We start from the raw sequence: 15,601 nt of genomic DNA on the forward strand, positions 1-15,601 counted from the left end.
ACATTAGTTGCTGCCCCTTTAAAAGCCCTTATCATTAACATGTGCTCCATATCTCACTTCTCCACAACTACCAGATTTCTATATATTTTAGTGCAGTTTAGTTTATAGCCCATCCACTTAAACGATATTGGAATAATCTAAGTATAGTAGCTTTAAAATAATTAAAGTATACTTGTGGGTTGCACTTGTATACAGCATGGAAACATATGTATTGGATTTCAGCAGAAAGCAGCAGGCAGGAAAGCAAACACAGACAAATAACACAACATGAATGAGGGAGCGTACTGGCCGTCTTTGTCTCCAAGCATCACTGAGCTTGACCACCAAGACATTTACTGGCCGCACATTCAAACACAAATAGTTGCATGCTTTAAACACAATTACACAAAAACATAAACACACACAACTGACACACACACACACACACACACACAAGAGCCTTGTAAAGGGGACAGGGCTGCGCTGGGAGTAAAAAAAAAAGGGTGACAGATTTTATTTTTTGGGGGGGAGGGGAAAAAAAAAAAAAAAAAAGCAGAAACTTGGACAGGCTTGCTCTTCCACCAGCTGCACTTTCTTCCAATCTCCTGCCAGACTTTTACTTGTTTTCCCTCCCTCCCTCCTTCCATACTTCATTCCTTGTGTCCATTATTGATTGCTTTTCTTCCCTTCTGCCTCACGCAACTGCTAATGTAGAAAATACATAGCAGTGTGACAAAACAGCCCATGTAGTCAAGTAAACATAGTGCTTAAACCGCCAACATCCTGGTGTTGAGGGGGGGTGTATTCAAAGCTCCTTGGACCGTGTCTGAGGTTAGAAACCATTAACCCACAAGAGAGAACCCAATGTGATGGTAGTGCAGCGGTTTCTCATGAAATTGCTTCTTTGTCAGTAATTGCTCATTAAGCAATATTTTTCCATGAAGCCCCATACATGAAACACAACAAGACAAATTAAGGCTGTTCCAAACCACAGATGTCTATGTTCAATGCCTTTACTGATATAATTCTAGTGGTGCTTTAAATTAATGAGAAGTAACATAAATAAGTTAATTGGATCGGAAGAGAACAATTTATTGTGCATAGCATCATAGTTAAGAGACCATGCGGGGGGATTTTTCCTCCCTTTATCAGTGTTTCTGGTCTACAGAATCTATGGAATATTGTGTGGTGTTGTCATGTTATCCTTGTAGTTCCCTTTTTTTATGTCCCCCCCCCCCCCTATGCAAAAATCCTTCACTTGGATATTTGATCTTCTCTGTGCAGAATGATGTATGTGCAGAGTTTCACATTAAGACTGTTAGTATGAAACTGAAGGAGGAAAAGTTTCTCTGAGCTCACTTTAAATCTGAATTAAAACGCATGATTTGTGACATCACAACTAGTTTGGAGCCAGTTTGGGTCCATTATGCAACTTACACAAGAGTGATGTGGAAATTTGAAGCCTCCGGTGAAAATACACTGAGAATGGATTGTACGGGGAAGCAGAAGACATCTTGTGCTGGACTCTTTTGAATATAAAAATGTTTGCATATTCATATATTCTGTTTTTTTTCCAATGAGGGAGAAGGAGGGGATGTCATTTTTTTGTGGAAAAACCATTTAAAACTCAAATTCTTATTCATAGCAGATATTTTTTATGTCCTTAAACGTGTGGAGGGGATCAGCACATTTATTTATACACATTAAAATATTTTGTATGTATTACTTCTGTCATTTCTATCACTTTTTACTATTTCAAGTTTTAGTAATGTATCTAAAGAGTTTTTTTTAATCACATCAGCAGGCTGTGATCAATTTTGTGCCTATATATTGTATGCTTGTCCTTTGTTATGCTAGTCAAAAGCCTGTTAAGCCTCTAATAAAGATTTTAAGCCAGTATACAGATACTCTCCATCTTTTCCAGAAAACACCATGATTGCCACCTCCCTGGGTCATAAGCATTTACTTCGCCTTTATACTGTCAACAGAGCTCAACACCAGTAGCGCACACACTCGCACAAAAGTGAAATTAAAAACTATATGCACTTTTACTTGAAGACTACAAGTTAAAAAATGATTACAGTCGTAAACAGTTTAGGAAAGACACAGTGAAAGTGTTCAGAGGTGTTGGTTTGATTTGCAAGTGCAAACAGACGGGCTTAGGGTGATAATGAAAAACTGTGTGTGTGAGAGTCCTGTAGCACTCTCAGAGAAGCAACACGCAGCATTATTCAATCAGACATCCCCTGGAGCAACTCTGACTCAGAGATGCTACATGCATTCACTGTGGAAGGTGGAAGATTAAAAGGGTTTATGTGTAGTCCTCTGTCAAAGTATCAGTGTTGCGCTATTTAAATGTGAATCTAAGAATTTTTGCGGAGAAGCTTTAATGTAAAAACTCTAAATGTTCAAACACACATTGTGACCGACACGCATCAAATCAGTTATTACGCTTAAGTCGCCAACAGCTCTTGCTCTTCAATTTAATATCACCGAACCTTTTCATTAAAGTCTGCCATGGGAGCAATCTTCTTACTCCCTCATATCCTTCTAGCGTAATCTTTTCGTTTCTCTGTGCTTCAGACAGCTGGTGTCTCATACTCATATCGCTGCCTTTACTGACAACAGCTATTTATCAAGAATGGCTAACAGACACCGTGCATAAAACAGAGGTTTCATAACTTATTTTAATTAAATTGTCCAGACTGACAGTGTTCATTGTTTTTGCTGTTTGTTGTGGTTTCAATTTTGAACAAGAGATTAAAGCGCTCTTTGTGCAAGCTCTGTAATTAGTCTTAGTGCCCTCCTACCATGCCTGGCTCACGAGAAGTCAGAGCCCCGTGTAAACCTACCCGAGCTCTCCTGTCACACTTTATTGCTGAGTCATAGTGGTACATCAAGTATAATTTCCAAATGTAATAGATTTAGAGCACTGTAACTGACAGGTAGCACACTACAGGAAAAAGAAAATGCAAATGGGCTCACTAGAAGAAGAACCAAAGAGCTGATTTTACCATTCTAGTAATAAAAGCAACTGCTGGAAAATAGTCTATTCTTTACTCATTTGACTGAAAACAGGCACCGTGTGAATAATTCTGTCTCCTTAAGCACAAAAAATATCTGAGTAATAGAAGACTTGCCAATGTGTGCAAAACAATTACACCATGTGTGCCTTTATGCGACATAGCAAAAAAACCCAAAAAAAACAAACCCTGCTTCTTAACCCTTGTGCCCTTCGAGTGCCAACTGTTATGACTTGGCTGGCTGAGAGGATCGGCTGGCTGGGGATCAGTCTAAAATCAGACCCTGCTGTCCTCATTAAGAATATTACATTGTGACCTGCTGTTTTGTGTTCATTGTCGTTAAGAGGGAAAAACTAATTGCTTTGTTAAAAAAAAAAAAAAAAAGCCCTGGTGCCATTTTCTAAAAAGAAATCATATGAATCTGTTGTGACTTGGTTTCTATGCCAGCATACTGTGAAAGGAGCCCACTCACTGCCTTAATGACACAGCATTATAACCTGAGAATGGTTTTCTTTTATCTTTCAGTTCACCTCTAGTGTGACATGCAACTTATTTTACTGACTGATGATTGGTTTACTTAATTGGCTGTTGTCATTCATTCAGTTGCAAACTATTCCTTGTGAAATGTATGAATATTGTCATACTAATTGTATAATCTATGAGTTACAAATGAGTTAATTGTGTGTATTCTAGCAGGTTTGATCTTTACTTCTTGAGTTTGATTCATTCAGTCAAGTGAGAACAATGCTGTTTAAACTTTAAACAACACTAACGCTATAAGAATTTGGATCTTTATGCTGAAGTGTGGTCTGCTTGTGCTGAGAACTCAAGACAAACCAATTACATGATGTAAAATACAGTTGCTCAGATTCCACCGTTTCCCTGTGAGCTCTCAACTGGTTAGACCACCAAAGAAGACCTGCAGCTTCACTTAACAGAACAAACTTTGTTTTGACTTTACACGCACCGAAAAGTATTAAAATTACTCGAGATGGCAAGTCCCCAAATAGTAATACGGGAGTGTGAGCCCTAAAAACAAAACCAGAAGCCTAATCCAACAGTATGTCTTCTACTGATGCAACTGAAACCAAAGTAAACCAAGTATAAATTTTGAGATTTTGTTGTATTCTTCATCACTCCTTCCAGTGATGCATCCAACCACAGAAGAATGATTAGTGACTGGAGTGTGTAGTGAAGACAACTCTCTGCTGTTCATTGCGGTAAGAGCTTAAGCATCTGTTTTCTCAGAAAAAAGAGCCCGTCCTCCCTGCCAGGATTACAGGAAGTGAGGTGGAGATAGTAGACTCATACAGTCACCAGTCACCTGTGTATTGCTGGATCATAAGCTTGACGGGAAAATGAATTAAGAAATTACAGAAAAGGCCAGAGAGTTTACTTTGTAAGGACACAAAAGCCACTCCCTAGTTAAAATAACACATTTATACTGCATGCAAAAAAGTGCACAGTTTTTGCCAAAAGCTGCATGAGATTAGCATAAAGTGGGCATGTCCGTAAAGGGGAGACTCATGGGTACCCACGGAATAGATTTTCATTCAGGTATCTTGAGGTGAGAGGTCAAGGGACCCCTTTGAAAATGACTATGCCAGTTTTTCCCTTGTCAAAATGTAGCCTAACTTTGGAGCGTTATTTTGCATGACATGGTTGGTACCAATGGACGCCTTGGGTCGTCTAGTTTCATGTGATACCAGTATCTGCGCTGTAGCTTTAAAACTGAGCCTGCTACAGCCTCTGAAAGAGAGTAATGTCGGCCGGTTAATGCACCACAGGTTGCTTCTTGTGTTTGCCGCTGTTTTTTGTTTTATGCCTGTGTAACCTGGGAGGGTACATCCTAAAGGGTGATCCCAAAATATGCCTCCAATATAGGAGTATGTCTGGAATTTCTTGAGGAGGCGTTTCGCAGACGGGTGGAGAAGAAGAAGAGCATCTGTTGATTTTTACTAACATGTTGTTCAGGTTTTTGGTGTGTTTTTTTAAGATCTGTACAATGTTAAGTGCATGTTTGACGCATGTTGGCATCTATCAGTATGTGATCACACCGTAAAGTGCAAAAAAAAAAAAAAATCGCTTTGAGTAATACAACAAAAGAAGGGATCCGGTTTCCTACGAACATACAGATGTGTGTTCTTGTAGAGAGGCTAACATCTCTCGCCTGACTCACTCTGCCAAACATAGTGAAAGGCAGCATTACGAAAGGTGTTTCTGCTGATGTAACCTGCTTGGTGAGTAGCGGTCACAGGATTGTTTCTACATTCAATACATCAAGGCGAAAGAGGAGAGGAGGACACGCCGTGATACACAAACATGAAACTCTACTCAGAGGGAAGCAGATGAAAGGAGAGACCAGACTTCTGTGTCATTGGGTCTGTTGAGCACAAATCATTCCGAGCATTTGTTTATGTTGGACCTGTATTCCACTCCTCCACCCCCAGTCCCCTCTATAAAACATTGCTTTATGAGTTTACACCCATTTGTAAAATTTGAACAGATTATCCTTTGTTCCTGGCGTGTTGCCCATAGTAATTTATTTTGTCTCTGACTGAATGCATCTGATTTACTGATCTACGCAGATGCGTGATGATTTAAAAAAAAATAATAAAAAAAAACCTAATGCAATAAAAAGTTATTCCTCTGAAGTCTTTACCTTGTGGGCTTTGGCAGCTCCCTTTTGTTTCTGGGTAGCTATGGTGATGGGATGGATAAGAGAAACCATATCTGTGGAATGCCTGAGTGGACGAAAGAGCACACAGTGTCCCGATTAGGCTATATGAGATTGTAAAGCCCAACAGGCCAGTGAGCTTTATAAAAAAAATAATAAACTTGAGTGGGAGAAAGTAAGCAAAAAAAAACAAAAAACTGTGTGTGAAGATGACCTCAGAGGATAAACACTCACCAGCCGCTTCATTAGGTACACCTGTGCAATCTAATGCAATCCAATACAACAACTCTGAGCAGATTTGCATTTTCAGCGAGCCAGGTTGGCCCAATTAGAGATGTAGATGACCTGTGTATGTGTGTGTGCTCTTTGTGTCTCTGCTGCAATTTCGCTGTCTGATGTTATTCTAATGGCCTGCAGGAATGAGAAGGCTATTCATTTTTCAAGGATAAGTGTCTTTCCATCACAACTTTCTCTTTACATTTCTTACATGTGCATGTACACACTCACACACACTTTGAACCTGAGGCATGTGTCATTGATTTTTACAAGGACACTGCCACATAGCAATAAGGCAAGTCTTTGAACACAGCCATAATGCATTTTAACCCTTAATGTGCAACATACAACAGTCAAGGGGGTCAGTAAACTACTGATATCTATATTTAATGGTTAAGGCTCAATGTTTTTTACAGCTTTCCATTAAAAAAAATACCCAGTTGTATCTTTTAAAAAAAGAGTGCGTCAGTTTTCACTGATTCTCCTGAGATTTCATGTAAAACTGCATCCAAAACTCATTTGACTTCCTGTTACAAAATACACTGAGGAGGCAGTCCTCTCACAACAGGGACAGCTCAGTTTTTAAAGCCAAATTTCACCAGTTCCAGTCATTCCAGTGTTTTCCTTTATTTCAACAGCGGCGCAGCACTGCTGCTAAATGATGAGCGCCACCGCTGAAATTTCCCTTTGTACATAATAATCATGACGAACGCAAACCACGCACACTTTCTCCACTTCCAGCAGCTGACTGGAGCAAGCGGGAAGAGAATGGGAACTGGTGTCCTGTACGGTCGTACAGCAGCCTCTGCTATCTGTACTCCCCTCTGCTCTCTGTGTCAGCGCGGGGGCTCAGCTCCTCCACACACACAAACACACACACACAGAGCGGAGAGGCTGCAGTGGAGACAGTTAATCAGGTGAAGTGAAAAAAAGTTTTACTCAAGTTGATGACAAGTACACTCTTCACTGTAAATGCAATAAAACCTTTGCGAGTAAAAAGCCAAGATGTGATATAGTGATATATCAAACCACCTGTTCAACAAGCATAAACAAGCAATATGTTAATTGTTTTGTCCACCGCCGGCATCCGGCATGTTCAACCACAGCGCACCTGTTAACCTGATATAAAGTGTTATAAACAAGCTAAAACAAAAGCTGTCTGTATGTAGCTGCTGTAAATGTTTAGTTGATTTTGCCACGTATATTAAAACTAGTCAAATTCCTGTAAACTTAGCCACTGGCTGAAACGGCAGCCCCCCTCCCTCTACGAGCGGTACCTATTGACAGTAAATCACATCAGCAGCAGAGGAAGTAGGGCAGAGGAAAGGGTGAATCACTGATACTGCTGTCTGTGTTCATTCTTTCTAAACTTCACTCAGTATTTTGATGTCAGGAATTAATTATATTTGTTTCCGGTGAGATATTATTGAGTTTATTTGAGTAACTTCGCTATTGTACATATTATTTTTGATGCTCTCGAAAACAATATTTAGTTATATTAAATCAATTCTAATCTTGTTCTGAATTAGGATTATTTCCGGACAAAGTGCTTACCTCATCAGAGGGCATATTTGTTTCACTTCTCTTCTTGCTGATGTCTGAGTGTACTGTGAACAACAAACAAACTACAACTTGTGTTGTTTTTTTTATAAATATTGTAATGATAATGGTCCAAAATGATGTGAAAATGCATTGTTTTTAGTCAAAGGACATCAAATGACATTTATTACAATGACTCATCTGGACCTCCAGAGCCCTTCTGGTGTCAAATGCTCCTGTAAATGATCACATACATGACTCTGAGGACATAGATAAACCTATCTGGAACAATTCTAAGGTAGTTTTAAGTTATTCCACTGCTGGTGTGTGCAAATATGAGTCCTGGCATCATGGGCAGCACTGCTGCTGAAAAAAATCTCTCAGATATGAATATTTACTGGTTCTCTTAGTCTGTTATGATGGTCATTTGAATATCTTTGGGTTTAAGCATTTTAAAAAGGTTAACTTGGGCTTTGGAAAACTGTGATGGGCATTTTCTGATGTTTTTAAGACCAAATGACTGAGAAAATCATTGGCAGATTAATCGATCATGTAAATTATATTTATAGCCATATAGAAAAAACGCAATTGAGCAGCTGAATAAGCACCAGCATCCCATAAAGTAAGTAAAAAAGGCACAACTAATGGTTAAACTACAGTGTTTGCAATGCAAATCTAATGCCCACAGAGATTTTTTTTTAAATCTGATTCGATTTTTGCATGGATTTAATATTAAAAACCCAAACCAGTGATAAATTCAAGGATGCTTTTCCTTTTTAGATTATAAACCAAAAATAAAGAGCTCTATTTAAGCTCCTGTTAGAGTATGTTTCCAGACTGGCCGATAAGACATACTATGCAGTATGGAAAAATCTGGAAGTAGTGTCTGGAAGCATACACTACTGAATCCTCTGCAGCACAGGTGATCCACTCTTCCTCTCCCTGTCCTACAGAGAAAGCAGCAACAGCCAGCCACGATATCTGAACATCATCACAAAAGGAAATGTCACAGAGCAAAGCACCCCCAGTCATTCAGCCCACTATTCTTCCAGCTGACATAATGTTACTGTCATAATCAAATGAGGGTTGGGAGGAGGTGGGTGGCCTCAGACTGTGCAGCGTTGCTCCAACAGGGAAAGTCCTATCCAAATTCCAAATTCTGACAGAACACAGGATGCGGGCGTCCCCGCCCCCTTGGGAAAAGAGGAACAGGAGGAAAATTGGGAGCGCCATGGATAGACTGGAAAGCCTGGAATGACTCATAGGAATCAGGTGTTCCAATGATAACACGGCAGTCGGGGATTAACCATGAAAAAGGTTGATGTAACCACATTTCTTGATAACAAAAATATTTTTCCTCATTCGATGATCGTTTATGTGAATCACTTGGGCTGAATTTCCATACAATGTTTCATAGCAGCTCATTGATTGATTGAATCAGGTGAAAAACATGTATCATGTTCTTAGATTCAGTGTTTGGGAATGAACAATGGTGTGGTTATGACTGCATGATAACAGAGATGAATGGCTGATTTAAACGTGGGCTTTGATGGTAAGAAATTATGCACGGGCCCTTCGCCATAAATAAGATTCATTTGGACGCTGATAAATGCACATTACATATTATCGCCATTTTTTCTCATCAGGGCACTTTCTGAATGAATCAATACTGGTCTTTGTGGTGATTAGAGCGCTGATGGATCAGAGCCAGGTTGCCCTTTTAATGGTGAGATTTTCCATCAACATGACTCCGGATCACTCTTATTCATCATAATAGGTGAGGACATGGGCATATGGAAACCTTCGCTTCACTGCAGCGTCGTTAAGGTGACTGATAGTGGATATGGCCTGTCACTCCGCCACATAGTCAGTCAACGGATGAAGAGAATTCATATTCAGAAGGTCTCGTTTTCATTAATCCAGGGCTCAACTCCACTGAAAGAAAGAGACCTCGTGAAAACATAAGTGACCTTGAGATAATACATGCTCTTAAGTCTTTTCTGTGTTTCAGGCGCGCACACATCCACTCACCCCCCCCCCCTCCCCCCTCTCTCTTACTCTCACGCTTACAAAGTGGCATAAGAAACAGAACAGACCATGAGGGATGCTGCCTGTCTCTTAGAAACTCATCACGGTGACATATGACATTGACAGACAGATGCTGGAAAACAGATTTTCTCCTCTACCCCACAGACATTTGTCTTTCACCCCCTGTTTGTTCCTGCATGGATCAAGTAGAAGATGTGAGCCAGATGCTAGACTGTCTGCTGACTAGACTCGGTTACCCAACACTGAGACTGATTCAATGACTTTTTCTGGCAATCTATCCAGATTTACTAAATAAATACCATACATGTGGCGCCACAACACGTTACCATAAGACTTTAATGAGCTAAAGTTTATGTAAACAGTAAAACAGACGTGCGTTTCTCAGTTACCCTTTTCTGTATTTACTGTTTTAATATGCACAAGATATGCAAATCCTAGATATTACACTGCAGAGATGCATGAAACGGATGAAAACCTATATTAATTCACTACATTCCTATCTTGCATGTTACAAAATGGGTGCTCAATCACCTTACAAAATGCACTGCTGTAAGGTTTTAAAAATGAGGACACACTGCCATCTGGAGGGACTCCCAATGTCTCCTCAAAGTGACTCGGTGTAACTAACTTTAGTTGGCTTTAACTTGGTTTTATCAAATGTGTCAAATGTACTCAAGAACAGAGCTCTCTCTGGAGCCACATAACTCAACTTCTGTCAAAATGTAAGCACCACCTATATCACCTTGTTGCCATATTTAAAAAGATACCATAATATTTAGAACTCTAATAACACCATAAATACTATGGCAGAATAATATTTAGATTAAGGTGACATTTCAGTTAAACAGGATAAGCCAACCACAAAATGTAAGCCTTGGTTTTAACGAGAGAAATAAGAACTGTACCAATTGCTCTTTCACAATTTACTTTACCATGATGATTTATCTGTTCTATCTTAAAAGTTGTGCCCTGTTCTTTCCTAACTGAAAGTACCACAGTGTACCTGGATTTCAAGGCAGGCAAGCAAACACATTCACTAGCCTAAATAACTCCTTCACTGAGGGAGATGGGATCATTAATTGCATCTCTGTGGCATTTTATAGAGTTCTGAAAATGACTAGATTGCTCCAGTAAAGGGGGGAAAAAAAGCAAAACAAATGGAAAAACAGAGAGCTGACAGAGACTGAGTGCAAAGGGACCCATGAGGGCACCACATTACATCGGTTTAGAAAACATATGGAGTGGAAGGCCATGTCTGACACACATCTGAGCCAGTGGGATCAAAGGCATAACGCACTTCCGAAACATATCAAGACCACATCCAAACTAGCTATCCATCCGCCTTTTATCTGCACCCAAAGGCTGAAAAAAAACCTTGCCAGTGCACTCTCCGGAGAGGATAAATCCAAATACGCTGGTGTCTTGCTTTAGTGTGGATGGAAAAACCGAGCTTACGGTGTCCTCAGGCCACCTTAGACATAGCTGTACACTGTGCGGCAGTAATGTATGAGGACAACTTCCTGCCGCCACTAACTTTTTCTGTTATCAGTCATTTTGAATACCAATACAGTCGATCACACAGTGCAGGTGTGTTCCCATGGTTATGTTCAGGTTTTCAGAGAGATGTGAAGCATTAAATTGAAGCTTAATCGACTGTTTAACAGCTATGTACTTACAATTAAAACATCTCAACTCTCATAATGTGGAGCAGGAAGCGACACATCAGAACAGCTGAGACTCAGCAGAGTAACCAGATGATGGCTGTAATGCACAACTCTGGTATTTGCCAACAGAAAGATGCAGAAAAAGGAGAGATTTTTCTGTTTGTCTACTGCAAAATGACCTAAAAATACTAATTTTTCACATTTTACTTTAATAACTTGTCTTCAAAAATACATTTTGACTTGATTTCACTTTGGAATATCTCAGGGACTATCGTACCAAAAGCCAACTGTTGAAGCAATTCGCCAGCGTCACCCACACAGCTGTGGGACTGAAACGGTTAACAGTTTATTCACCTTTGGTTGAACATCCCTCTGAAGTTGTAGTTAGCTCTGTAGTTGGGCATGGGCTTGGGATCCAAAGGCCTGTAGATAGCTGGTTCCCCTCTCTTCATGGCCAGACCATTCAGCTCCACTGTGGGTGTTATACTGCCTGTGTGAGTGAGTGTGCATAGAAAAGGACAGAAAATTAAATATGGAAGATTAAAAACAAGGCAGTGAAAATGTGCAAATAATGAAAGATTGTCAAAATATTAAATATTACTATCTGACATTTGAAAAAGCTTTAAAATTGCAAAAAATAAAAAAATAGGACTCTGAAGATAGATTGCGTCAAATTCGGTTTTAAGAATATATCACAGGTGTACCGACTGATTTTACGAGCTGTACTCTTCACCCTTTCAAGTCTCCATTCTAACCAAAAACTGCAGAACTTTCCTACCTGACTGATTTTGTATGATGCTTGCACTGCTAATCCCACAGCTCCCAACTGATGTTGCATAATCTATCACAGGGCATTCCTAATCCCATTAAGAGCTGGCTATGAGGCCTTTCACTACTACAATGCCGCAGAGGGCAGGAGAGGTAAGACAAGGCTAGTGGTATTAATTTGGCCGGTGAAACATAAGGCTGCACTTAGAGAGAGAGACTTTACCGGCTTTGCTCTGAACATGGATATTTTAAATGTGGCTTGAGAGCTGTACCTGGAAGCCAAACTCTTCCAGGTGAAAATTCAAACAAACACTGAAACTTAACACAAATAGTGGAGAGAGAGAGAAAGAAATTGCAATGCTTTGTAGTATTTCCTTCCTTCTTTAACCACAGCCTTCATGATTACATGTGAAATGTAAAACAATGCTCTGTAAAGTGACTTTCCCATCTCCCTCCAATTGGACATACTGTATTCCACCACCTTTCACTAACAACAGTAGAGGGCAGCAATGCAACAATAAAGTGGTGGTTCAGATTGTTTGATATGAGGTAGTGTGAGTTAGTAAGTATATTTACATGCTCACTAATATTCCACTATTATTCCAAATATGACAATATTCCGAATTTGATACTTGTCATGTAAATAGCATGTATGTAAATATTCTGTTTGGATATTCTGAACGAGGCCATAATCCGAATGTATCATTTTATGATTAAGACATGTGGGATATGTGAATATTATTCTGATTTTAGGAGCATTCTTTGGACATGTATACAGCACATTCAGAATGTGTGTCTAAAATGGGGTTTTTTACCACAGTCTGCAACACATTGCCCTCTTGCCTATTTACCCCTGCGCAGCCAAAATGAGGGGAAGGCAGACAGAGGAGAGGAATGAGAGGAGAGTGGAGAGCTGTTCAGGGTGGGCTGGAAAAGTAGAGCACGCCTTCACCACGACAGGGACAGAAGGGATTGGTTATTATTGTGACATGTAGCCATGGACTGACAGTGACGACTCGGTGTGATGCACCAAAAACACTCAGCGGTGTAGTAAACATCATGGTACAACATAGGTACTAGATGTGCCTGTAACTATATGTTTATAATGTCAGCCATGTCAATATCACTTATACTGTCAATATCAGAATGCAGCTCACTAATGTTTTTCACCTTGCTGGTTTACTTCACTGCCTGCAGAGATCTTGTGATTCACCCTGAAAACCCTCTGCATGTAAACGGGAATATTAGTAGAATATTCGTTTTCATTAGCCATGTAAAAAGCTTAGTGGGAATATTGTCTTTTTCGGAATAAGGGCAAAAACTGGAATATTTTGTGCATGTAAACATAGTCACTGACTTGGTAGTAGTGGTATCAATGCATGGACATTAGCTCAGGCTATGAGTCATGTGAGCACAAGGTGCCTGCTTGTCAGCCAGAAATGAACAGCAGAAACTTTAAAATAAAAAAATGTAACCACAACATGGCGTGCAAAAAAACATCCACAAAAGAAATATACATATTTAGTGTGTATCAGCTAGTTTGGTGAATAGTTACATAATAATCTATCTATCTATCTATCTATAAGCAGAGGTCAGAGAAGAATTTAGCATTGAAACTACACTACAAATGTTGCATTTTATGGTGGATGGTCAAATACTTTTTGAAAACTGTGTGTTGGCTGAAGATGTCATTGTTAACTGCAATTTATTTCTGATTTCTGTTATTAACACCCAGTAACTCATAGCATTTGTTTACGAAAATCTGAACTACCTCTTTAAACCTGATGCAACCTGCCGCTAAACCACATAAGGAGAAGTAGAGAAAAGATGACCCATCCATAACCTCACTATCAAATCTAATAGTGGGTTCTATTATATTATGTAATGAGTAATGTAAAGTTCTATAGCTGAACAACTACTCTCAAACTTTCAATTTGGAACAACATTTAAGAAAAAAAAACTTCCAAACTACTTTCAGTGAGATAGAAACATGCTGTAGAATCCTACTACTGGCATTTAGAGGAAATGAAACTGGTTGCGATGCTTCAGATCAACATATTGAGCAAGAAAACAAGTTTAGCATGAGAGCAAATTTGACATTATAAACACTTGTTTACTACAAATATGAGGCTTAATATACAGTGCAGCTAGTAGGAGCTACAATTGGTGGTTGACAGCCTTATTGAGAAGATATTTCTAAATCTTTTTTTTTTTTGACACGGGTCATAATTCCACTTTATTTTGTCTGGCTGGTGCAGCCAGTATCTGTTATCTGCTATCTGTTGCTGCATGTGAGACACAGACCAAGTAAAATATTTTTAGATGATATTCGGTTTCAAAGTCTTAACAGTATTAAACACATATTAGACATACTGTAGATTAGTCTGTGCACTAAGTGCTGCCTCCATTTTCTTGAAATGTTTCAGTTAGAGAGAAAAAAAAACACACTTCCCCGCATTGAGAGTGATGCTGATGACAAGTATTAACTTGCTTTGCAGCTTTTTCCAATTTAATCTGCCTCAGTTAGAAAAGCCTTTTTGTATCTGGATAAAAGCAGCTGTTCCAGACATATCACATTAGCAGTAATGGAGAAAAGGGGGTAATTCTTCAAAGACACATTCCTACATAGTACTATAGATACTGTGTGTTATTGCGTTTGCAGTACCTGGGTTGCTGTTGATGTCCACTTTGGGGGAGCGGGGCGCTGGCCTGGGAAGGACACTCTCATCCAGCGCTTTGGCGGCTGTGGAGTGTTGGGCCTTTTTAATGCTGGTGCCCTCTGCCTCCCACACCTGCTCCCCAAGAGTCAGCTGCACTGTGAAGATCTGGAACAGTGACACACGGAGGGAAAGACATTACCCAACAGCAACTGAATTTTTACCAACATCCATCTGGGACCATATGGTAGGAGCTCCGTGTATTTTACATAATCAACATTCATTCATGAAAAGTGCTGAAAAGTCACGAAGCATCATCGCAAGAGATAAATAAACAAGCGTGAATTATCTCAGAGTAACAGTAGGTTTAACTAAAAATGTTGTCAAGCCAGTCACCTTAGCATGTGCAGGGCCTCTCTCATTGAGGAGCTTGTACTGTGGTTGGATCCTATTGAAACGGGCTAACTCATTCACCAAACACATTGGAGTTTTCTCTTTAGGGTTTGCCATGTTCTCCTGGGGCGGGCCTGAAAACAGAGCGAAGCAGAATACACGGTATACTGAGCAATGTGGTTACAATATCAGACAGAGAACTATACGCAGGAATCGTTATCATGTATTGACACATAATTTGATTGCCTGACAGATCACAGGACTGGCATGGGATATTTACATATTATAGCATGCGTCTTGTGCAGCATTCACGGGTCAGAAAGCATAATTATAATTTCTTATGCACAAGAAACAAAATTCAGTTAACAGATCACTAAAGACATAAATGAGTCGATTTGTAGGAGAGATGTGAGTGTTAATTAAAGATATTTTCGTCACTCAGCGCAGGGGCTCAGGTGTGTTTTGATCTGTCTAAACAGGATTTTACATCCTTGTGAATACACAACTGCTTTCAATGGAGTCGATTTAATGATGAGGGATATTATCAGTAATTTAGTTCCTATCAGGTTAACATAA

The 15,601-nt window shown here is 39.6% G+C and overlaps 1 protein-coding gene across 2 annotated transcripts in view; it reads right to left on the reverse strand.

The window, feature by feature from the left end:
- The window catches only part of stau2 (staufen double-stranded RNA binding protein 2), an 88,945-nt gene that overhangs the window by 70,464 nt on the left and 2,880 nt on the right, over positions 1-15,601 (reverse strand). For both annotated transcript variants that reach the window (XM_044339607.1, XM_044339606.1), the window contains 3 exons: positions 15,029-15,159; positions 14,641-14,800; positions 11,562-11,697 (listed from right to left, as the gene is read on the reverse strand). In XM_044339607.1, the coding sequence (XP_044195542.1) occupies positions 11,562-11,697; positions 14,641-14,800; positions 15,029-15,159 (427 nt within the window). The remainder of the gene's footprint in view (positions 1-11,561; positions 11,698-14,640; positions 14,801-15,028; positions 15,160-15,601) is intronic.

The sequence above is a fragment of the Thunnus albacares genome, chromosome 21 (assembly GCF_914725855.1).
Source record: "Thunnus albacares chromosome 21, fThuAlb1.1, whole genome shotgun sequence".
In the NCBI taxonomy this organism is placed as follows: domain Eukaryota; kingdom Metazoa; phylum Chordata; class Actinopteri; order Scombriformes; family Scombridae; genus Thunnus; species Thunnus albacares.